The sequence below is a fragment of the Notamacropus eugenii genome, chromosome 1 (genome assembly GCF_028372415.1).
Source record: "Notamacropus eugenii isolate mMacEug1 chromosome 1, mMacEug1.pri_v2, whole genome shotgun sequence".
Classification (NCBI taxonomy): domain Eukaryota; kingdom Metazoa; phylum Chordata; class Mammalia; order Diprotodontia; family Macropodidae; genus Notamacropus; species Notamacropus eugenii.
The window spans coordinates 256,424,688-256,449,949 of NC_092872.1; the positions used below are offsets into that span (position 1 = coordinate 256,424,688).

Genomic DNA, 25,262 nt, shown 5'->3' on the forward strand with positions numbered 1-25,262 from the left:
TAATACAAAAGAAAATGATCTGCTACATTCTGCAATTGAATCCCAAAGTTCCTTCTTTGGGTATGGAAGACATTTTGCCTTAAAAGACCATTGGGAATTTTTTTAAGTCCTTGCATTGCAATGAAGTTCCAAGTCTACCAGAAAAAATTCTTGCACACTGTGGTTGTTGCTATGTACAAAGTTCTCCAAGTTATGTTCCTTTCACTCAGCATCAGTTCATATAAGTCTTTCTAGGCCTCTCTGAAGTCTTTCTGTGCATCATTTCTTATAGCACAATAGTATTCCATTACATTCATATACTGTAATGTATTCAGCCATTCCCCAATTGATGGGCATCCCTTTGATTTCCAGTTTTTGACTACCACAAAGAGAGCTGCTATAAATATTTTTGTGCATGTGGGACCCTTTCCCATTTTTATGATCTCTTGGGGATACAGTCCTAGAAGTGATATTGCTGAGTCAAAGGGTATGCACATTTTTGTAGCCCTTTGGGCATAGTTCCAAATTGCTCTCCAGAATGGTTGGATCAGCTCACAGCTCCACCAACACCAATCAGTGTTCCAACTCCCTCACATCTTCTCCAACATTTATCATCTAACTGTTCTGTCATGTTAGCCAATCTGCTAGGTGTGATGTGGCATCTCAGAGTTGTTTTGATTTGCATCCCTCTAATCAATAGTGATTTAGAGTATTTTTTCATATGACTATAGATAACTTTAATTTCTTCCTCTGAAAACTGCCTGTTCATATCCTTTGACCATTTATCATTTGGGGAAGTTTGGTGATTTTCTGTGGATAATTTCAAATTGCTTTCCAGAAGAATGAGAATCTCAGGAATAGTCCCACCTAAAATTCGTTACTATGTGTGTCTTCCCTTAGCTCCTCCAACAATTTCCATTTTAATTTTTGTCATCTTTGCCATTTTGATGGGAATAATGTGGAGTCTCAGAGTTGCTTGATTTGTATTTCTAAAATTCTTAGTGATGAAGTCTTTTCAATTTGGCTTTGGAAAATATAAGTTCACTCCATTGAGAACTGTTAATATGTTTTGACCATTGAGTTTCTGGGAAAAGTTTCTTGTTCTTATCTTTTTGAATCAATTCCTTATTTTTCTTGGATACTCAACTGTTATCAGAAGAACTTGTTGCAAAGATTTTTTCCCATTTAACTTTTCCTTTTAATTTTAATTGCTTTGTGTTTATGTGAAAACTTCTCAATTTTGTGTAATTATCTATTTTATTTTTTCTATCCCTTGTTTGGTCAAAAATTTCTCCCCAATTTCTTGATATAAAGCACATTTTATTCCCTGATCCCTTAATTGGTTTGCCATTTATTCATTTAGAATCTATCTTGATATGCTGTGTGAAATGTTGGTCTAAATCTCTGCCAGATAGTGAGCCTTTACCTCACTAACTGGGATTTTGTGGTATTTAATACTAAGCTATAATGCTCATTTGCCATTTAGTTTATTTAATCTGTTCTAATGATAAATTTCTTTTTTTAACCAATAAAAATAACTGTCTAGATTAGTATTTTTTCTTGTTCTATAAAGTAATTCTTTGGTAGTTTGGTAAGATATTGAAATAAAAGAGTAGTTTTGTCACTTTAATTATTTTGGCATGGCCTAACCATGAAAAAGTAATACTTCTCCAGTTATTTAAGTCTGTCTTTATTTTTGTAAAAAAATGTTTGTAGTTATATTTATGTAGTTCCTGTGTATGTCTTGGTAGGTGGGCTCCCAAATATTCTGTACATTCTATAGTTATTTTGAAAAGAAATTTTCATTTTACCTTTACCTACAATTTACATTGAGAAAAGCTGAAAATTTATATGGATGTAATTTATATTCTGAAACTTTGCTGAAGTTATTTCAATTAATTTTTTAATTCAAACTTTAGTGTTTTTTAGTACCTGGACTAGAACTTTCTGGCTGCTTGCTGAATTTTTGGCTATGACATTCCCGAAGTTTTCCCTTTAGCATTTCTTTCAGGAGGTGACAGGTGGCTTGATTTCAGTTTCTAACAGGTCTGGACAGTTTTCATTTATAATTTCTTGAAAGTATTTCAATTTTGAGGGGGGTGAGGGAAGGTGGAATGGTTTTCTGGTAGCCCAAATAATTCTTAGATTATTTCTTCTTGACCTGTTTTCTAAATTGGTTGTTTTGGATAGGAGATATCCTACATTTTCTCCCATATTTACAGTATTTTATTCTGTTTTAAGATTTCCCATTGTCTCATGGAGTCACTGATTTCTGTTTGGTCTAGTTTAATTCATAAAATCTCTTAGTTTGCTTAAAATTTGGCCCCTTCTGTACTAATTTGTTCTCCTTTTGATTCTCTCCTTTATAGCTCTAATTTCATTTATAATATGCTTTTTGACTGATTGTTTTATCTCTTCTAGGAATTCTAATGGACCTTGTAAATAATAATAGCTAACACTTACACAGCACTTTAAGGTTTACATAATGCTTTATACACCTTTATGTAAGCTTCTGTCTACAGTCAAAACAGAATTATTTTCTTCTTCTGTTCTCCTGTTTATTCATATTTATGGCTTTGCTGAAGGAGTTATTGTCAGGGCTAGGCTCCAAATGCTTTTACACACTTGGATGGGATTGTGGGTCCCTGTTTGGTCTGGATCTATATCATCTGAGGCCCTATTGCTGCCCTCCCTTCTACTTGTTTTCTCTGAACAAAGCCAAACTTGCTTGTATTTTGTATTCTGCAGGTCAAGGGCACTGAAATGATGTTAGGGGCTATAAAGTTTCATAGCATAGGGCATACAGAGTGATCACCGCCTTGCTGGCCAGAACTTTTCCATCTTGCTGGTCTCCATTCTCACTTCCAGGCCTAGAGCTCTGTAGGTACTTATTTGCCTGGAGGCCCTGTTACTGGAGTACTTGGGTCTCCAAGTTCCTGTTTCCAGGGATACTTGACCTCCCTGGGGGTTCCTGGCTGAAGCACCCATAGTCTGCAGCGGGAGTTCTCTCAGCGCTGCTCTAACTTCATCCTGGCTCCTTTTTCTGGACCTTCTCCTTACCCACAGGCTTCCGGGTGTACCCTTTGCGAACCTAGGCCAGAAAATGGTACTTGTGTTTTCTCTATTTTTAAATAATTACTTTAGTCTAGTGCTCTGGAGTATAGATATGGAAACTGGCCTGTTCTGCTCTTCATCATGCCACCATCTTAACCAGAAGTTGATTCTTAGAGTATATGAAAAATAGTTAAAAAAACAACCTGCAGACATATTTTGAATAAGCAGACATCACATCACTAAGAAATTGTAAAGTACTATAACACAGAAACATCACTGGATTTACCAAACTGAAAGTGGGAAATGGAGACTAGACCTCTAGATGGAGACTACAGAATAACTAAGGTCTGAGAGTAGAATCGAATTGCTCTCCTTGAGTGATATCTATGTGAACTCAGTTCACAACATGTCAACCAAGAACAGTCAAACAAAGGTTGGAATCATGCAGAACTGTTTATGGATAAAGAGAGATTAATGATAGTAATTTAGGACTAAGTCATTGCCACAAGAAACTATGGAAGAGCTTTCTGTTAGGAGTCCAAATTTAGAGATCAATGTAGATTATCCAAGGAAAAGGTGGAGACAATGAAATATATCAGAGGAGACTGTAAAATGTTCACACCTACTGAATACCTAGCAAAGTATACCCTGGTGGCTTTAATTATATATCAGAAGTTTGCTCTGTCCTGGACTGACAGATAACAAAACTCCATACAATAAGCACAAGCTTCAACATATCCTGGAAAACTCATTGATAGAAATGTAATCAAACTGGACTAATATTGAAAACTAAACTATGTTCCACAATTGGTAGGACATAACATTGGTTCACAAAAATTTAAGAACAAAACTTTTAATAGATGTTGCCATCCTGTATATACAATCTCTAAATCACTTAACTTTCAAAGCATAGAGATATGGTTAAGAAGATTGAGATCACATGATAAGGTACATCTAATCCCTATTATTTTGTTTACTACTAGGGTTTACTAGGCATGCTTTCAGTGAAGCTCTAGCATGAACTTTTATCTCAATATTTTTATTTCACTACAAAAAACAGTTATTTACATACCTGTGCAACAAAGTAATGACTTGTCCCTGGATAATTCATGTCTGAACCCCATCAAATAAGATGAGGATGAGAAGATAATGTGATGAAGATGATAATTCATAATTCCAAAGTTCTGAGCTTTACAAATCTCTTTCTTTGAAACACTCCTAAAGTAGATACTGTAACTATTCTAGTCCTATGAAGCAGATGAGAAGAGTGAGGCTCAGGGCAGCTTGCCTATAACCATAGGGTGAATATGAACAGTAGGCAGGATGCAAGCCTGAATACTTTCCAATCCAGCACAGGGATAAATGTAAAACCCTGAATTCTAAGGAAAAAAAGAGCAAGAAAGGAACAAGTGCTGGATCAGGAAAGATATGGTTTGATAGTAGACAGAAGACTTAGGAGTGTCATAACTTAGCTTCAATCATTTCAAAATTGGCTGTAACCAAAGGATTCAATTTGTTCTAGGTAGCAGTCAGAACCATGGCTAGGAGTAACAGGGAGGGGGAAACATTGACGTTGTTCAGCTGTTTGGTCATGTATGACTCCATAAACAGCATGCCAATCTCCTCTATACTATCTTCCAAAGTTTTTCCAAGTTCTTGTTTGTTGCTTCCATGATACTATCCATCTCATCCTCTGTTGTCCCCTTTTCCTTTTGCCTTCCATCTTTTCCAACATCAGGGTCTTTTCCAATGAGTCCTGTCTTCTTTATGTAACCAAAGTATTTAAGCTTCAGTTTGGGTGAATAGCTTTCTCCCTATGCTGGAGTGCTCCTTGCAGAGTGCTTCTGGCTATACCCCAACTCCATACCCACAAATCTCTGTCTCCCTTTGCTGACCTGGACTAGAAATGTGACTGTCTTGGATTTCTCCTATCAGGCCTCAGTCTGGTGCATTTTCTAGCTCTGTTTGGATTAAAGGTTGTTTTCTTGGGGGCAGGAGGGGGTGAGTGGAGCTTACTTTATTTATTGCTTCTACTTCACCAATTTGGCTCCACCTAGAATATATAATTTCTTTTAAGGGCTAGTCCTATTTTAAGTAATATAGAATCAGAGTTTGAAGAGACCTTCAAATGAGATAGTCTGGTACAACCTTAAAGCCAATACCAAAATCTCTTCTAAAATTCTTGATAACTTGATATCCTGGCCTCTACTTCCATTCAATAGCTTTCAAGACTACCTATTCTACTTTCAAGTAGAAGTTCAAGTAAGTTTTCCCCTTGGGAAGCTTGATGTGCTTAAGCCTTACTCTTATCTAAAATGTCCAAGGGAAGAATACAGACATCCACATAATTGGTAGAAAAATACATCTTGCTAATAAGCAGGGAAACGGGAAAAGGTGGAATAAGTGGGAGGGCAATTTAAATGAATGATTGCTCCTAAGATGATAATTAAATCAATGGGAGCTGATGAGATCACCAAGTGAACTAATACAGAGGAAGAAGAGAAGATGAAGGGGAAATCTGTTGGAGAAGATAGGATAGAATGGGATTGCTTGAGCAGGTAGAAGCAATACCTTGGTTGGTCAAGGAATAAATTTTTTTGGAGTGAGGCTACCTCTTCATGTGAGATGGCGGTGAAGAAGAGATGGGCAGAAGGCACCCCAGTGATATGAGATGAGGAAGAGGGGAGAAGAGGGAGCTCCTGGCGATTAGCCTTGATTTTTTTCTGTCTGTAGAGGGCCCAGGAGAGGACCCTAAGGAATACTTATCCTTCGAGGGCATAATCTGGAAGAAGATTCAGCCAAGGAGACAGAGGGGGAAATGACTGACCTAATTATGGTTTATGGATACAATCAAATACTATTTTGCTATAAAAAGTTAAAAAAGAAATGGGTGTAGAAAAAACTGGGAAGTATAAGTATTTATTGATGCACAGTGAAATGGGAAGATGAATTCACAGTATAGCAACCACACTGTAAAAATGAATGCTACTAAAAGCTCTGATCAATGAGTGATTCCTATGATTCCAGGGAACCCAGGATGAAGAATAGAGCAGAATATGATGCGCATTTCTGAGCGTGAACAATACAGTAACTGGTTTTCCTTTACCACACTTATTTATTATAAGGGTTTTGTTTTTCCTTTTATTCCCCAGAGGGGGACGAAGAGTGAATTGAGAGGAAGGGAAAACAAACAAAAAACCCACTTTAGATAACTAAAAGTAAAATAAAATTTAATTTAAAAAAAGGAATACTCATGCTAGTGCCCTCCTTCCCAGTCTTGTACTTAACTCTATATATGGTTGTATTTATTCTCTTTACATTTACTCTGTATATGCTTATATATGTACTTGTCTCTCCCATTAGAATGTAAGCTCACCATGAATAAGCATTGTTTCTTTCATCTTTATATTCCTAGTGTCCGGCACAGTATCAGGCATGTAGCAGCTGTTTAATAAATGTTTTTTGATTTACTGAAGAAAAAAAATTATATCCTGTTACAGCCCAGCGAATAGAGTAATGACCACTTAATATATATCTACTATTGACTGGCTTGGAAAATCTGTAAAATTCAGTCATTATCATGTATCCAATGATATTCCACACTGTTTATCTACCAGCTTAAACTCAGAACTTTATATCACAGCAACATTCTTTTTCTGTTTCTGTTTCTTCTCTTTCTGGCAGGTTTATTTTTTTTGATCTTTTACAAATGTTCTTAATTATTTTATTTCATGTACACAAATTGTTTCATATCCAATTTAAAAAAAATAATATGGAAGAATTTTGCTTATTTTATAAAACTTCCCTTTTTTCCCTCATGTTCTTTTATTTTACCAAATACAGATGAGTGAAGGAAAGCTCACTGATGGTAGCAGAGATGCCAAAAAATGAAGCCAGCATAACTAAACAACTCCTTCTCCAACATTAATCCAAACCATTAGAGGGAGACCTGCCAAATTGGATTCCTGCTCTTACATCATAATCTCTGGACAAGTATATTCTACAGTAAATATGCCGCAGGGATGGTGGAGAAGATGAGGCAGACACTATCAAATATGAGCCAGCTGGACTGAAACCTCTTGGATACTGAGACCTTTGTTGACAACACACAAGGGTAGGCTAATAGACAAATTGTTTTGTTTTTGTTTAAAAGGCCCCAGCAGAGCTAATGTGAATATCAGGAAGAACAAAAGAAAGGTAATAGTGTTTGGCTCAAAAAGTAAGAGATTTTTAAAACAACAACACTATGATTTCAAAGTGAAGTTGTGAAGAAAGCACTCTGTAAACCTGGAAGTATGGTGAAAATCTGAATAATTAGGAACATTCTAAGGGAAAAGAACCAGGCCTGCATTTAGTACCAATGTGCTTGATTTTATTAATGCATTCTTTGCTTTAGCTGACCCAAATTCCTTTTCTCATTTATGGAGAGACTAAACGTATCAAACACACTCAAAAGCACAGACATCTTCCCTCAAGTTCAATAGCACCTCCTCTTTTGTAAAATGGAGACCCCTTTCACTAGTCACTCATATCAAGGTTGGGCACAAGCAACATGCCACTGAGAGAAAAGCTGGCTTATCCAAAGTCACTCAAATAATGAGAGAAAGTCAAGTCAATAGTATTTACTGAGTTCATAATTATGCACCAGGCACAGAGCAAATGCCAGAGATGGGTCTTTGACTAGAAATTCACTGTGCTTGCCATAGGTCCACCAAATGAGTGAAGGAGCCCAACACACTCATCGTATGAAAAAGCAGTCATTAGCCAAAGAGTTAAATAACCAATATCTACAGCCTTTTTGTGCCTGCCAAGCAAAGCCCTTTCTTGAGTCTCATAATCTCAGTGAGACAGAGTTTGTCTCACCCCATTTTATACATGATATGTCATAGTCATAGAGTTTCTATAACGTGGAGGCAGGTATGACGCAGGGCCTCCTGATTCCAAGTTCAGGACTCTATTCACTAGACCACACTGTAGCTAGGATAATCCTGGAAATGAAAATAAACAGTGAGTGCAGTATGTTCCCCCATGCCAGAGGCTCTATTATATGCCCCCAACCAGGAGAATATCATGTACAAGAAAATACTTTAAGGCTGCAAATCTGGCTGTCAGAGTGGTAGTACACTTAAAAGAAACAGAGATGTCTGGAGGTGAGAAGTTTAGTTAAAGTATAGCAAACAAACAGCCCCTAGAGGAAATACAACAAGTTCCATTTTGAGATGACATGTTGACTTTGAGATGCCAATAAGATTTCCAGAAAAAGATGTCTGATAGGCAGTTGGTACTACAGGGCTGGATTTCAGGAAAGTAGTATTTAAGCTGGGTCTTGAAACATTGGTGGATGGAAGCACATGCTCGGATATTCTAGGTATAAAGAATGATGTAAGCAAAGGTGTGTGATGGGAAAGTTTTGGGTTTTTACATGTAATCAGGCTTAGTTGGAGTATAATATTCATATAAGGGAACAGTATGTGTGCTAAGGATGGAAAGTCAAGAAGATTTAAGATTGCAGAAGCTCTTATAGACCAGGCTGAGGAGGCATGACAGTGTTGTTTAAAGAAAACTAGATTCGAAATCAGAAGACCTGAGTTCAAATTGTGACCCTATGACTCGCTATTTCATGACCCTGGACAATTTTTCTGGCTTCTCGAGGACTTAGTTTCTTCATCTGTGAAATTAGGGACTTAGTGAAATGGTATGGACAGTTATATAGCAGCTCTAATTGTCTATAGGTTTATTACTTGCTAAAAAAAATATATCACACTATTTCATAGCTTATCTAGTTCTGTTCCCTCACAGGTCAACTGTGAATATTTTTGTTTTTTAGCCCACTCTGCCAATCAATGGGTAAGGTGGTATTTCAGTTATTTAGAGGAAGTATTAAATAGCTGACAAAAAAGGAACTTTGTGCCACTGACTACAAATCAAACCTCATTTGACAATTTTACTATCTCTGTGGTACTGGGTAAGTAGTAACTTCTAACCTGAGTTTACTCATATGAGAAATAGGGATAATAATATCACTCACCTGTGTGTAGATCAAATGAAATACTATATATACTATATATATATATATATATATATATATATATATATATATATATATATATATATATATATATATACACACACTATATATAAAGTGCTTGGCAAATTTTAAAGTACACATGAGCACACATGTATGTATGAACTGTTTTTATTGTTTTAATTTGCATTTTTCTGATCGTTAAAAGGTTTGAACATTGTTTCAGGTGGCTACTGTTAATTTGTGTTTCTTCTTTCAAGAACTCTTATGTTCATGATGTTTGAACCAGTAATGCCAGTAGTAGAAAAGTATCAAAAAAGATTTTAAAAGGAAAAATATGTATCCTACAAAACATTCATAGTAACTTTATATAAAAAAAAAAACTGGAACCAATTCAAATGCCCAATAGCTGAGGCGTCAGTACATGATTGTAACAATATGATTAATTACTAACTAATAAGAAAAGATGAATGAAGAATACAAAGAAATATAGTATGACACATGAAGGGAAGCACTATAAACAAAGTAAAATCAGCAGTACATTAAAACCCCACAGAATTTTCAGACAAATTGTTGTTTAGCCATACCTCCAAAAAATTTGGAACACAAAATCTCATAAAAGTGAATGTTGAAAACCAAAAAGAAAGAAAAAAAGAAAAAGGAAAAAAAAGAGCCCAGCCAATCAAATTCTCTATGGATGCCGATACCACTACCCCACATGCTAATGATATCACTTGGCTTTGTGTCCCCCACAAACCTGGTGAGCCTGCTGGAGATTTACCTTTACAGAAATTGCTGATGACAGTTAAATAGCTCAGACTCCAGCCCACATACCTGGGGCACTCCACCAGAGACTTTCTTTCACATTGATATCTAAACATAAATTAATGATCTTTGAGTTTGGTTGGAATCCATAAGATGAAACTGTTCTCCAGTACAGCCTCTCATCTCTTCCAGGAGAACAGCAGGACAGATGTCAAACTGCAGCACTTCCCTGACCTGTCAAAAGAGGATGAGTGCTCCTGGCATGGCTTGCTCTTGAGGAAGCTTTAGGATCACTGCTTCCTTTACTCAATGTTCACTAATCATCTCTTCAACACTCCAAAGGTTTTCTCAGGCAATAGACTCAAGGCCAGTGGTCTAGAATTTGCAGACTCCCTGCTCCCCTTCTGAGGGAAAATAATGACATTCATCCTTCTCCAAAGCAATAGTAACTTTCCCATTTCCAAAATCCGTCCAAGATCAGTGATAGCAGGTCACAATACCTATTTCTTGTTTCTTCAGTACCTGGATCAGATGACCTGACCTCCTGAAGACAGCTAGATAATCTCTACCTCTTTATCTATGTAGACTTACAGAAGTTCTCAAAATGGATAAAACTGCCCCCTGGGGGGTGCTGAAATGATGGGGAAGGTGATAGTACAATGGTGGGGGGGGAACTGAATAAAAAATAAGGGGGTGGTGGAAGCATAAGGAAAGAATATAAGAAAATTTTGAAAAACGGTTCATACATGTTTCATCTGTTGTGTAACAGTTAAAGTCATACTGATTATATTGTTTTCCAATTAAACACACAAAATTGCAAGTCATTAGCATCAATGGTCAAGCTTGCCAACAGGTCTTAACAAGCAAGTGTTGACAGGTGAATGTGTCGTGCATTGTTGGGAAGTCCAGCATCCATTGGCAGGAATATGTGTGTGTAATGACTTGTTTACAATACAATTCTATATAGTTATATGATACGATAATGCATCATCAAAATTTCAATGCAGGAAAAATCCCACAAATTTATAATAAATTATTAAATTTAAAACATTTCACTTAAAAATACACATTTTTTTGAAACGATGCAAATTTCAAAAACTGTTAAAGGGTTAAAGAAAGTAGATTTCCCAAGTGCTGTAGTGGAACTACATGGCCAAGATATTTCAAACTGTAAGAAAGGAGGTCATCCACTCTAACCCCTTCACTTCACAGATGAGGAAACTGAGGCCCAAACTTTTCCAAGGTTTCTCAAGTACTAAGTTTCAGAGCTGGGACCTTAGCTCAGACTGTCTAACTCCAGATCCAGGGCTCTCCAAATGAAATCACCTTATTCTATGCTCACTTCTAGCTATAAAATCCATGACCTGTTCTGTATGTAGTTCATGTATCCATGAGCTATAACCTATTCTTAGGGGATCACAGATCCAGAGCTCCAGAGGGCTTTAGAGATCACCAAAAACACCAAGGTTAAATCAGATGCAATGAAGCCTCAGAGGTGAGATATGAACCCACATTGTCTACCTCCAGAGCCAGTGTGTGCCAGGAAGTGATATGATAGTTGTGAGAAAGTGACCCAAATCTCAGTACCATAGTGATGGCAATGTCAATGAGGAAAGAAAGCACCTAGGGTTTTAGTGAAAAGAGTTACAGGCAGTCAGGAAGGACATGCAGATGCCCACCCCTGAAGATTTAAAGGGGAAGACCAGAACAATGAAAGGGAAACAAAAGGACCCCAGGGTAGATGGACTGGATGAAACAAAGTCTATTTCAGGAAATAACTGGGCTAGAGCAGCCCCATATGTTTCATGTGGACTCTTATGAGCACGATTCTTATGAGCGCTCAGTTCACACTTAGGCACAAAGCAGGAGGGAGGGAATGGAAAGGACCTTTTCCTCTGAAAGCTTCTCTTGTTTTCATGGCCCTTCTAGATATTTTTTTCATCATGCAATATTGTGGCATTCTGCAGGTTGGATCTCAGTGAACCTAAAGAAAGGCAGGATTTGCCACAATCTTGCTGAGTATCACATAGCAAATTATGACATGGGTCAAAGAAAAAAATTGGCTTCTCTAATTTCTATCAAATGATAAACACTGCCAAAGATGCTATTGCTTATTCAGGCTCATGAGACTCATTGCTGAATCTCTAGTAAAATCTGGCAGTGTTCTAAAAAGTCAGGAAAGGCAATTGGAAAAATTCCATGTCAAGTCCATCTGCTTAAACTCTGTTTACTTGTGGTAACAGCATACACATGTCTAAAGTTACTGATAAACCACAGAAAACTTTAGTAATGTAGCTATTATCCAAAGTCAAAAACAGAAATCATCTTTAAATAAGAAGCAGAAAAACTGCTATGAATATGCATTAAGCCTATATTGTCCCTTACAAATAAATAAAACATACATAAAAAAACAGCAAAAATAACAGAAAAGTCTTTATATCTAAGAATTTTTGATACTATTAAATGAAACAAAATCTTTTCCTGCAACAAAAGTGTCTTTGTTTTGTGCCATGTATTTTTAACTTAAAACATTTTTCTTATAGCATAAACAGTCACATACATTGCTGGCATGCTCCTAATTTCTGATTAAAATCACAGGTTCACAGAGCTGGAAAGGGACTTAGAAGTCATCTAGTTCAATACCTTTACTTTACTGGTGAGGAAATTGAGGCAGAGAAAGGGGAAAGTTATGTAATCAAGAACAGAAAAAGACCTAGTGGCCCAAATAGGACCATACCCTAGGTATCCTTCGTCCCAGAATTCAGCAGGCTCTCCATTATAACACATGGGTCTCCCTAAACTACCAAGATACCTCCATAAATTATTCATAAAAAGGATGAATTCAAGTATTTTCAGGACCAGCCAATTTGCATCAATGAAGAGCCAGCTCTATGCTAGACCCCGCAGACACAAAGAAGAGCAAAAGACAGTGCCTGCTCTTGAGGCACTCCTCTCTAATAAGGGAGACAACATGCAAACAGTTATGTACAAACGATACAAGATAAACTGCAGAAAATCAACAGAGAGAAGACTTCCACATTAAGCAGAGATTGGGAAAGGTTTCTTTTAGAAACAGAACTTGAACTGGAAGGAAACCAGAAGATGACAGCTTTTGACAGCTGAGTGGAGGACAGATTGGAATGGGAAGAAACTCAAATCAGGAAACAAAGTGGAGGGCTATTGCAGTAATCCAGGTGTTGGGGGCTTGTACCAGAGCTGTATGAGAAGAGAGAAGGGGGTGTAATGTTAATTAAGCTAATGAGAGTTAAAGATCTTCCCCACCCATTAATGGGCCTGCCCATTAAAGGAAGTTTAATTAGGGGAGGTTTTTTTTTGTAGGAAGGCCCACACCTTTTGTTAATTTCTAATGAGGCACTGGTTTCAAGAGTTGTGACACCCTCTGGCTCTGAAAAGTGTATAAATACTCTGAGGTGAGGTTTTACTTTGGGGCTTACTCAGTGGAAGGGTTTGTTTGGCCAGAGGAGACTCTGGGCAGTAACTAAGGAGCCGTTCCCCACCCCCTCTTGAAAACCCAGATGTTGGTGCTTCTCTCTCTGGCAACTATGTATATATGGTTAAGACAGTTAGAAGCTCTGTCTGTTGGTCTTTCTGTCTGTAATTTCTGCTTGTGTTTTCCCTGAAGTTCAGTTCCCGCCCCAACTAAGTAAATACTATATGTGCTTGACTAAAGTAGATTGTTGACCCCTCAAAAGTTACATTTCCTTTTAGAAAAGCAGATCTAAGAATATGTACAGCAGGCCCTCCTGTGTTTGCCTTGGGCTTTTCTATTACAGGGACATACAGATGACACATTTCCAGCCCAGATGATGGGAATGATATGGTCCCTCAACAGTAAGAGGTAAGACTGGAAGAGGATGGATTTGAACCCATCCCATTCCATCTTCTCTAATAAGCTATTCCATTGTCAATCCATATTTGTTGTAATCTTCAATCTCTCTCTGAATATTGCTTCTTCCCTGAGTACCACTAATACATAATGACTTCCCCCCCACTTTTAGGAAATGGTAACTAAAAGGCCTCATCTCTCAAATATATAGAGAACTGAATAAAATTTATGAGAATATGAATCATTATCCAATTGAAAAATGGTCAAAGGATATATGTATAGGTAGTTTTCAGATGAAGAAATCAAACCTATCTACAGACATACAAAAAAATGCTCTAAATCACCATTGATGAGAAAAATGCAAATTAAAAAACTCTGAGATACCACCTCATATCTGTAAGATTTGGTTAATATGACAGAAAAGGAAAATGCTAAATGTTGGAGAGGATGTGGGAAAACTGGGACACTAACGCACTGTTGGTGGAGTTGTGAACTGATCCAACTATTCTGGGGAGCAATTTGGAACTATGCCCAAATATGCATATCCTTTGATCCAACAAATACTACTACTAGCCTGTCCCTCAAAGATATCTTTAAAAAAAAAGGGGGGGAAAGGACTTGTACAAAAAATATTTATAACAGCTCTTTTTGCAGTAGCAAAGAATTGCAAATTGAGGAGATGCCCATCAATTGGGGAATGGCTCAACAAGTTGTGGTATATGAATGTAATGGAATACTACTGTGCTATAAGAAATGACAAGCAGGATGATTTCAGAAAAAACCTGGAAAGATTCATATGAACTCATGCAAAATGAAGAGAGCAGAACCAGAACACTGCACACAGAAATAACAGCACTGTACAATGATCAACTCTGACTGACTTAGCTAAACTCAGCAATACAATGATCCAAGGCAATTTCAAAGGACTATGGAGGAAAAATGCTATCCACCTCCAGAGAAAGAATGGATGAAGTCTGAATGCAGACTGAAGCATATTTTGCTTGTGTGTGTGTGTTCTCTTTTGGTCTGTTTCTTCTTTCAAAACATGACTAATATGGAAATATGTTTTACATGACTGCCCATATATTACCTATATTAAATTGCTTAATGTGTTAGGGAGGAGGGAAGTCAGAAGAGAAAATCTGGAAGTAAAAAAATTTTTTAAAAATGAATGTTTGTCTTTACATGTAAGTGGAAAAAAACATTATTTTTAAAAACTGGTAACTAGACCACACCATCCCTACTGCCTATCATTCTTTCTCTGTCCTCCCCTTCTCAGCTAAACTCCTTGAGTAATCTGTCTGTGCAAGCTGCTTCTATGTCCTCTCCTTTCACTTGATTCAGAAATAGAACTGATGGAGAAGTCACCAAGGACCTCTTAATTGGCAAATCTCTCAAATCTAATACTTCTTGATCTCTCTGCAGATTTTAATACTGTCTATTCTTCGTGTTTGTGAGATACTCTTCTCTGCTGCTTCTTCTACCTGTCTGACCACTCCTTGCAGTGTCCTTTCCTCCATGTCTTGTCCACTAATCATGGGTATCCCCCAAAACTCTGTCTTGGGTATTTTTTCCTTTCTCTCTGTATACTGCCTTGCTTGGCTTCTATCAGTTCAAATATGATCTCTACAAATGATTCCCAGATCTCTATATCTAGCCTTAAATCTCTTTCTCTTGAACTACGTACTCCCAACCCCATCCCCATCATAGGCTGCCTTGTGGAATCTTGAATTGGATCTTCCATTATCTCCTAAATGAAACATTATCTTTTCCCCCCACAACCTTCCCTTCTCCTTCAGGTACCACCATATCATCAATCACCCAGGTTCTCAGACTAGGTGTCATCCCTGACTCCCCACTTACATTCACTCCACATGTTCAAACTGTTTTCAGATCTTAAGGTTTTTTTACCTTCACAACACTTATGTCCCCTCTCTCTGCTCACACAGTTACCACTCTGGTACAAGCCCCCAACACCTAGATTACTGCAATAGGCCTCTACTTTGCTTCCCTGACTTGAGTTTCTCTCCATTCCAGTCTGTCCATCACTCAGGTGTCAAAAGGATTTTCCTAAAACACAGATCTGACCATGTCACCTCCTTACTCAATTCCTGTGGGTTTCCAGGATCAAGGTGATATCCTCCACTAGGTTTCTAAAGCCCTCCCTAACTTGGCCCCTTCCTTCCTTTCTAGTCTTCTTACACTTTACCCCCTTCCGCCTCTTATTCTACGATGCAACAATATAGGCTTGCTTGCTATCCCTTGCTTGCTATATGTCTTGGCATATCCTGACTCTTTTTACCGGTTCTTCCCATGACTGGAATGCTTTTCTTCCTCGCCTTCACCTCCTGACTACCCTGGCTTCATTTGAGACAACTCAAAGTTCACCTTCTGCTGGAAGCCTTCTATTTTCTAGATATATGTTGTATGTACAGTCATTTACATATAGTTATTACCATTTGAATTTTAGTTCCCAGAGAGTAAAAACTGTGATTTTTTGCCTTTCTCTGTGGCTCCAGAATTTAGCAGAGTAATCTAGTATTCACCACACAGAAAATGCTTAATTTATGCTTGCTGACTGACTTACTACCCCTCAGAAACCAAGGAGAATCTAACTATCTATCTATATATCTATCTACCTATCTACCTCCACACACACACATATTCAAAAATATAGAGGAGCAAGTAATTGAGGATTAAGAAAAAAAGTACAAGCATGGTTCTATGAGAATTGTATCAGAAATGTAAAATTCCACTCTTTAATACAGTATTAGGAATAAAGTTCTTGTATATTTCAGTACATTATATTAATAAAGGATATTATAAAAATATCTTAATATATCCAATCTGCCCATTTGTTTTTAAAAACTTTTTGGACCTAGCACAGCAAATACTTGGAATATAGCAGGTGTTTAATAAATGCATATCTACTGACTAATAGCAACAGCTCACGTGGTTAGAGCTGCCTGAGGATTAGGGTTAGCTCTTGCTAGAGTACATACTATCAGTGCTCAATATTCAATCAACATTTATTAAGTTCCTACTATCTGCAGATCATTATTCCAGGGAAGATAGAGTTCAGATATTCCTGTCTATTCTCTTGGAAGTCCTATGTTAACCGTATGCAAATTAGTTGATCTCTTATTGTTGTGTGTGCTTAAAAACAATGACTTATTAGGATAACCACTTATTGATATGAATTCCAACAACCTAATCTCTCATTTCTCATGGCCAACTCCTCCCCAAATTCCAGCACTTCTCCACACAGGGCTGATCACACCTTTGATCATACCCACAAATTTAACACATTCATATTTATGATCTTTGAAATTTCTTTATTTGATTGCAACCTGTAGTCACTGATCACCTCTCCTCCATTACAACCCCTAATTGGGTTCTTCATCCTTGACTTTTAATTCCTCCACCCTGCAGTTTTTTTCACTCCTGCACCAGCTGTACTGCTGTCCCTTCTCAGTCTTGAAACCCTGGTGAACCAGTTCAACTCTATACTGATCTCATGTCTTAAGTCCCTGGCACACTTATCTCATCAAAGCTCTTGCCTCTCCCACCAACTACTCCCAGTGCTCCTATTCAGGTACTGCTGAACAGAGATAAAGAAAATCATGAAACCACACTGACTGAGGACACTGGAAATTTACGTTACATTCATCTCAAATGAATCCTTACTGCGGAATGGTCACCTGTCTATATCTATCTAATCAACTGGCTCTTACAAATTTTTCCATTCCTTCTTAAACCTCCCAAGACTTCTCTGTATGTCCTCTTAGTTAAAAATTTTGCCTTATATTCCACTGAAAAAATGGAAGAAGCTCCTTCTTCTTCTCATCTCCCATCACCAGATGCCTCTGCTGTTATCTCCTCCTTCATCCCTGTTCATCCCTATTCATCCCTGCTAACTTTGTACATCCCTGCCTCACTTAAATCGAATTCATTTACAAGTTAAGTGAATGTCAATCGTCCTCTTCCAGAATGAAGGATGAACAACATAAAAGGTGGCCCCTCTCCTGGTCCAGAAAACCTCTGTACGTGCACAAGTGACCTTACGCTATCCTGTCTTCTCCAGCAGTGTACCCTCTATCATCCCCACTCTCTCACTTATTTTCAATCTTCCTTCATGTCCCAGGCAAAGTTTCACCTTCTAAAAGAAACCTTCTCTAGTACCGCTTAATTCTGTCCCTTCCTTCTATTACCTTCAGATTACCTTGCATGTATTTTGTTTGTTCATATTTGTCTGCATGCTGTCTCCCCCATTAGACTGAGAGCAGGAAATTCCTTAAAAATTCCCTGTGCATTGTGTCTAACATATAGAAGGTACTTAATAAATGCTGACTGACTCACTGATTTATCTAGGTTACAACATTCTTAACATTTACCCAGAGATGTAATACATCATGCTGCTCTTAATTCTTACTATGGGAAAAATTATATTCTGCTTATATATGATTAAAAATACCCCACTGTATTAAAAAAAATCATTCCTAAGAGAATTTCCAATAAAAAAGGAATAGAATCTCAGGATTGGGATGGATCTCAAAGGTCTAACTATGTCCAACCCAGTCTAACCCATACTCAAAGCATGGCTATGTCCTCTATAACACTCCTGAGAACAAGTCAACCAGCCTCTCATTAAAAATTTCAAGTTATCGAAAGAGGAGAAAAGAGGAAGGAAACAAACACTTATTATGTGCTTCCTATGTGTCAGGCATTGTGCTAAGTGTTTTACAAATCCTATTTCACTCGATCCCCACAACACTGTGAGGTAGTTGCTATTATCCTTATTTCACAGTTGAGAAAACTAAGGCAGACTGAGGTTAAGCAACTTGCTGAGGTCACCCAGCTAGTAAGTGTCTGGGGCAGATTTGAACTCCAATTTTCCTGACTCCAAGTCCAGACCTCTATCTAATAAATCACCTTGCTATCTCATTTCCTAGTTGGGAACTGTTGGGCTTGGAAGCTCAATTCCGTGTGGACGGTCTCGGGCGGGTAAAAGTGGGACTTCTAAATCTTAGAGTCTTACGAGGCCCTCCATGAACAGCGGGGATTCGAGAAGGTCAGACTGAGCTAGCTCGGCTAGCTCGGGTATTTCCGCCTCTCCCCGGGAGATACGTGATGGGTGGAGTCTCCCTGCCCTCAAGATTGTCCCGGATTGGAGCACACCTAGTTACCTAACAGCACGGTATTGAGATGCAAACTGTGCGGCTGAAGGTTAAGTAGGATTGAGGAAGGCTGAAAGCTCTCTTAGCACGTGTGGAGCCAAGAGGACAGTAGGCTCCACTTCTCTCCTCTCCTCTCTCCCCTCCCCCTCTCTCCCCGCTTGTACTTCTATTTCCAAGCCCTTAAGATCCTAGCCTCCTTAGGAAATATCCCCCTCTTCCTCCTAAGGAAGACCCCCCTGCACTTGTAACTAGACCCTGAAATAAAGCTCAACCCTTGTTCGACTCTGGAACATCCTTTCTCTCATATGTGCATCCGGTTTTGGCCAGCCGAAGACCTCGGGAGGTGAGGTAAGAAAGACTCGGGTAGCCCACACAGGCCTCTAGGCCTGACAGGGAACTCTCTCCAAGTCACCTATTTTGCTGTTGAAAAGTTCTAATTGTTAGGATGATGTTCTTTATATAAGTTGAAATCTGCCATCCTGTAATTTTCACAATTTTTTCCCCTAATTATGACCATCAGTGTCTCATAAAACAAGCTGTATACCTGTTACACATGATGGCTTTCTAAATAGATTTGTAGAGAGTGACACAGAGACTGAAAGAGAGACAGAAAAAGAGAGATCTCTAGTTTCTTCAACATGTCATAGCTTGATCCCTTATCATCTTAGGAAGAAAAGAACTGGGAAAATCTGTAATCATCTGAAGTGGACAATCTTTTCAACTTTCACATAATTTCAAAGGTCAAAGATCTTGAAAACATCCCCAAAGAGAGATGTTCCAGCTTCCATATGAAAAGGTCTTTGTGATAGTTTTTCCAACTACATTAGATCCATTAATACTTGACAGTCATTAGGCAAAACACACAAAACTACTAATTTCAGAATCTGCAATGCAATATCCTGTCACAAAATCCAATTTTATTTTTCATTTTAACCAAACCTAAAACAGCAGTGATTGGTGTATGTATATGTATATACATACAGAAACTAGTAAGTTACATACCTCTTTTTCCAAAATACGAGAGATTTCACCCAGAGTTCGATCCAAAGCAGAAACCTTATTAACTGCCCAAGAACCACTGTCCTGTATGTGAAGTTGCTTTATAATATCTTTTGCCAGTCGCTGCAGCCTAAAACATATAAAGGAAGAAAAAATTGGCATTTAGCTAAAGAAAACTCAAAAATTTCATTTTTTAGGAACTCTGAAACTCGAATTTTACTGAGAAAACATTAGAGAGAGTCTATATATAATTAAATTTAACTACTCTATAAAAAATGAGAGAAAAAATGATGAATAAAGCCAGCCTACTCCCAATTATCTGCCAGCAGACTGAATGTAGTAAATCATACTTTCAGCATTCAAGTAAGAAAATCCCCAAACATCATCATCAAGACAAAAGTTGCAACCTTGAGAAGAAGGAAAAAAAAATGAACAATTATCATATGAGGTAAATCAGAGTCTAACCAACTCAAAGTCTATTTCTGATAGACTTGCATTGCACTGCAGCACAGCAGTGGATATAGCGTCTAAGAATTTGCCTTCAAATTCTGACTGGTGATTGTTGCTTCTTCTGTCACATGACAGGGTTGGTATCAATGACCTCATGGGTCCCTTCTAGCCCTCAATCTTAGGATCTCACATCCTCCTGATGTTCTCTTTTCACCATTCAATAGATGACAACCCTAGGTCCCAGGTTATTTATGTATCTTGCTGATAAGTCACACAATACAAAATGTCAGGGCTGCCATCTGAACTCTGGCTCAATGCAGATCAAGTTCTATTTCCAAAGAGTGACACACAGTGAGTGCTTAATAAATGCCTCTTCTTTCTTTCATTCATTCGTTAATTTGCTCTTTTGTCCATTTGCTCACTTGACCACAGCTACATTCCTCACTATATGTCTTAAACAGAGTAAGGAAATAAACAAAATTCTGAGTTAAGGGCAAAGAAGATAGGAGGAGGAAGGTGGACAACTTCCTAAATCACAAACTTAATCTGCAGAATTTGGTTTCATTATTTTCTTTTGAACCACTGTATCTTAATTGCTAGAATAACAAATATTAAAATATAAGTAAAAAGGAAAAATGTCATCTCAAATTAAAGAGATATAATTTGGCAGATTGTGTGCATCACGTTTCTTTTCATTATCCTAAATAATTAAAAATTGATTTGACTTCCTTTTCACAATGGGAAAGTCTCTAGAAACTAGATTATAGGTTAACTGGAAGGTAGGTCTTATACCTGGTAACCCAAACATTGCGTTGTAGTAAGTATATAAAAATATTTGTTGATTGATATGCTAGTCTAGCAGGAAAAAATTATTTCAATCAATTAAAATAAAGTTATTTCCTTGTGCAGGTACAATTTATTAGAATGCCAATTATTATCATTGACTTTTCAAAATGGAATTCACTTTCTTATCTACATGTGAAATCAAATTACTTAAACACCTTAGTTAATTGTAGCATTATGAAACGTAACCCAAATATATGAAGCAGTAACTGAATCTAAATATAACACCATGTTCAATCTTACTTTTGGTTAAGTCAAATGAAACTCTTTGAACATAAGCCCATCTTTCCTACTCTCACTCCCTCATCCCAAATTAAAAAATGCAAACGAAAAATGTAGTTTCTTTTTTCTTCTAAATGACAATGGGCTGAAGTCCTACTACATTAATTTTTTAAACTAATATTTTCATATATAAAATGAAACTGTTTCCTACACAGTTACCAATGACTTAACATTAATGACTACATCTGATAGCCTTTTCTCAATCCTCATTTCTGACTTATCTGTTGAATTTGATGTTCCTGACCATCTTCTCTTGGATGCCTTTTCCTGTCTGGCTTTTTGTGACAATGTGCTCTTCTGGTTTTTCTCCCACCAGTCTAACCATTCTTTTTTCTCAGTATTCTTTGCCAGACCAATTCCCAAGTCATGTTCTCCATGGGTTTAATGATATCCTCTGTATAGATGAATCAGAGACTTATGGATCAGCCCCAGCCTCTCTTGACTGCTGGACTCCTCAAAATGGATGTCCCATGGACATGGCCACAAAAGAACTCATTTTTCCCCCAAACTTCCCTATTTGTCTGACAGGCACCCTGGTCCTTCCAGTAATCAAGGTTTGTCATCTCAAGCTTATCTCGGGATTTATCACTCTTCTACACCCTCCATATCCAATCAGTTGCCAAATCATGCTATTTCTTTCCAGGTGCCAGATAGCACAGGGGACAGTGTTATGCTTAGGAATCAAGAAGACCTAAATTTGACACCTCAGTTTAAAGACCTCAGACACTTACTAGTTATGTGACCTTGGGCAAAGTATTTAAACTTTGTCAACTTTAGTGTGCTCATCTGTAAATAATAACATCTAACATCTAACGAAGTTGTTATGAAGATAAAATTGAATAATAATGATAACAATAGGTCACAAATCTATTGTACTACGACAGGCACTGTGCTAAGGGCTTTTATAATGATTGTCTTGTTTGATTCTCACAATAGTCTTGGAAGGTATATGCTATTATTATTCCCATCTTACAGATGAAGAAACTGAGGCAAACAGAGGTTTAAATGATTGCGGCCAGATATGAACCTGACTTCAGGTTGGCACTCAATTATTCCCTTGTGCCACCTAGCTGTCTCTAATTTTAAATTAATACGCAAACCTCAAAGCACCCTATTAATGCTATCTATTACCAATACTGCTGTTGTTTCTATCTACATAACATACACAGATTCTTTGTCAGTTCAAGTCCTTATCCTCTGTCTGTACAACTGCAGAAGCTTCCTCATGGGTCTTCCCAGTTCAATTCATCCTCCATACAATTGCCAATGCAGATCCAACCTCACCTCTGATGTGTCATGCATCTCAGTTTCTTCACTTGTAAATGAGGTGGTTGGCCTGAGTGGCTTCTGAGGCTTCTTCTACCTCTAGATCTAGGCTCAACAATTCCACCACATGCCCTTAATCAGAAAATGTCAGTGGTTCCCTATTGTCTCTATAATCAACTATAAACTACTCCCTTTGACTCTAAAATTGGTCCTAAATGATCTGTTCCTGCTTTTTGTCCACTCTATGGTCCAGACAACCAGCTTCCTCTTTGTTTCACGAACACAGCACTCCATTTGACAATGTACTCTGTTCATTTCCAAGGGTCATCTTCCATGTCTGAAACGCATTCACTGTCCCACTCCAGGTTTCTGCCTCTGTGAATTGAATACCTTTAAGACAAAGGTCAAGTACCACCTTTCATAATATATCTTTCCTGTTCCCCTCAACTATCTTGTATTTATTTATGCACGTTTATTCTGTATATACTCATCTCTGTATGTATGAAATTCTCAGATGTAATTTAAGCTCCCTGAGAGTAAAGAATGTCTCATTTTTAAATCATATACCCAGTGCTGAGAATATCAGAGGACCTTAACAAACTTGATTAACTGATATAAAATACTGGCAACATGTTTCACTTTGTGATAACTAAGGCTTTAAAAAGCCAAAAAGTCTTTGGATGAATACTTATAATAGCTACACTACCCTCCATCTCCCCTAAAATTATACTGTTTTGTCAGTTCAGTTATTCTTGGTTGTAAAGCTTTATCTCTGTCTTTTGAAATACCATATTCTAACCTCTCTTCTCCTCAAAAGTGGCAGTTGCCACATTTACTCTGAATGTGGTTCCTTGGTACTTGAATTCTTTCTTTTTGGCTGTTTTCAGTATTTTCCTTTATTTGGAAAGGTCTGGATTTTGGCTATGATGCTCCTGAGAGTTTTCCATTTGGGGTTTCTCTAGCAAGGTGAGCAGTAGATGTTTTCATATTTACACTTTTGCCTTCTAGTTCTAAGAGATATGTGCACTTTTAGTTTATTTCTTGAAATATTATATTCAAGTTTGGTGGGGGTTTTTTGGGGGGGTCGTGATTTTCAAGTAGTCTGATGACTCTTAGATTTTCTCTCCTTGACATGTTTTATGGGGCAATTGTTATTTATATTAATTATATTTTCTTCTGTTTTTCTTCAATATTTTGGTTTTGTTTTAATATTTCTTACTGTTTTCATTGAGTTGTTTTCTGTTTGGCTTGTTCTAAATTTCAGGGTGTTCAATTCTTGGGTAGTTTATCACTGTTCAAGATATTATCACTGTTCCCATTCTTTTCTCCCTAGTTTTTCCATTTTGTATCACATTTCATTTCTTCTAAATACTCTTATAGTCCTAGTGGTCATTCTTTTCTCTCAGTTGTTATGTGGATTTGCTCTGGAATTACACCATCTTCTTCTGAGTTTAACCCTTAGGTATTTCTTGGTCCAGTGCATTTCTTTACTGCCTTAGCCATTTTCTTCTCTTGACTCAAGCTCCCAGTCTCAGTTTCTGTGTTGGTGTTGTGTTTGAGTCAAACTCTACCTCTGTACTCCTGGATGGCGTTAGCAGACCTTGCTTGGTTCTGAGTACAGTGGCAAAAACAAAGCTCCACTTTTTACAGGAATTCTCTAGACTTGTCTTGTGCTGTGGTTTGGGCCTGGGTTGTCTGGATGAAAGGTTGGAGTGCTTTACAATGGAACCTATTTGTGACCTGTCTCTTGAGAGGGTTCTATGAAGATTTCCAAAGGTTCTTTCTCCCCACTCTGGCTTGTCCCTGTTCAGGGTTTCCACAGGATTCTAGCAGATTTTTATATAGTCTGGAAGAAGAACTTTACAGCTGACTTTCTTCAACTTTCTTTATTGATATCCCTTCTGTGCACTTTTGGAGCTTTACTGGTATAATTGTAAATAGCCTGGGGATACAGGCTACTGTAGACACTAAAGCTACCATCTTCCCAAAATTGGTTGGAATTTCTTATATTAAGTATCTAATAATTAGGCAGTTAGGTGGCACAGTTAACAGAATGCTGGATTTGGAGTCTAGAAGACTTGAAGTTAAATTCTAACTCAGTCATTTACTAGCTGTATGACCTTGGGCAAATTATTTAACTTCTGTTTGCCTCAAGTTTCTCATCTGTAAAATGAGAATAATAATAGCACCTATTTCATAGGATTGTTGTGAGAATCAAAGTAGATAATATACGTACAACACTTTGAAAATATTAAAGGGTTATTACATGTTAAATATGTTTTCTTTAGGCAACATAATTTCTTTTCATTCTCTACTTTTCAGAAGGGGAGTATAGACCACTTACAGTTACTGCAACATACTCTATTTGATCTCTCTTCTGGAACTTTTATTTGTTCACTTTTCTTTGCTGTTCTTAATGTTATCTAAAAAGTGAAATTCATTTTACATTTCTATCAATATTTTATTGCTTTAATAAACACAGTGAAATGTTTCTGTCTGAAATCAGAAACTTGTATAAATCTCTGCATAGTAGCTTAATTCCTTTATATTTAGTTTGGATTTTAAGACTGCTACC

The 25,262-nt window shown here is 37.5% G+C and overlaps 1 protein-coding gene across 4 annotated transcripts in view; it reads right to left on the bottom strand.

Moving 5' to 3' along the window:
* Positions 1-25,262, bottom strand: part of SCAPER (S-phase cyclin A associated protein in the ER) — a 406,759-nt gene that overhangs the window by 190,913 nt on the left and 190,584 nt on the right. For all 4 annotated transcript variants that reach the window (XM_072628639.1, XM_072628640.1, XM_072628637.1 and 1 more), the window contains one exon: positions 19,850-19,976. In XM_072628639.1, the coding sequence (XP_072484740.1) occupies positions 19,850-19,976 (127 nt within the window). The remainder of the gene's footprint in view (positions 1-19,849; positions 19,977-25,262) is intronic.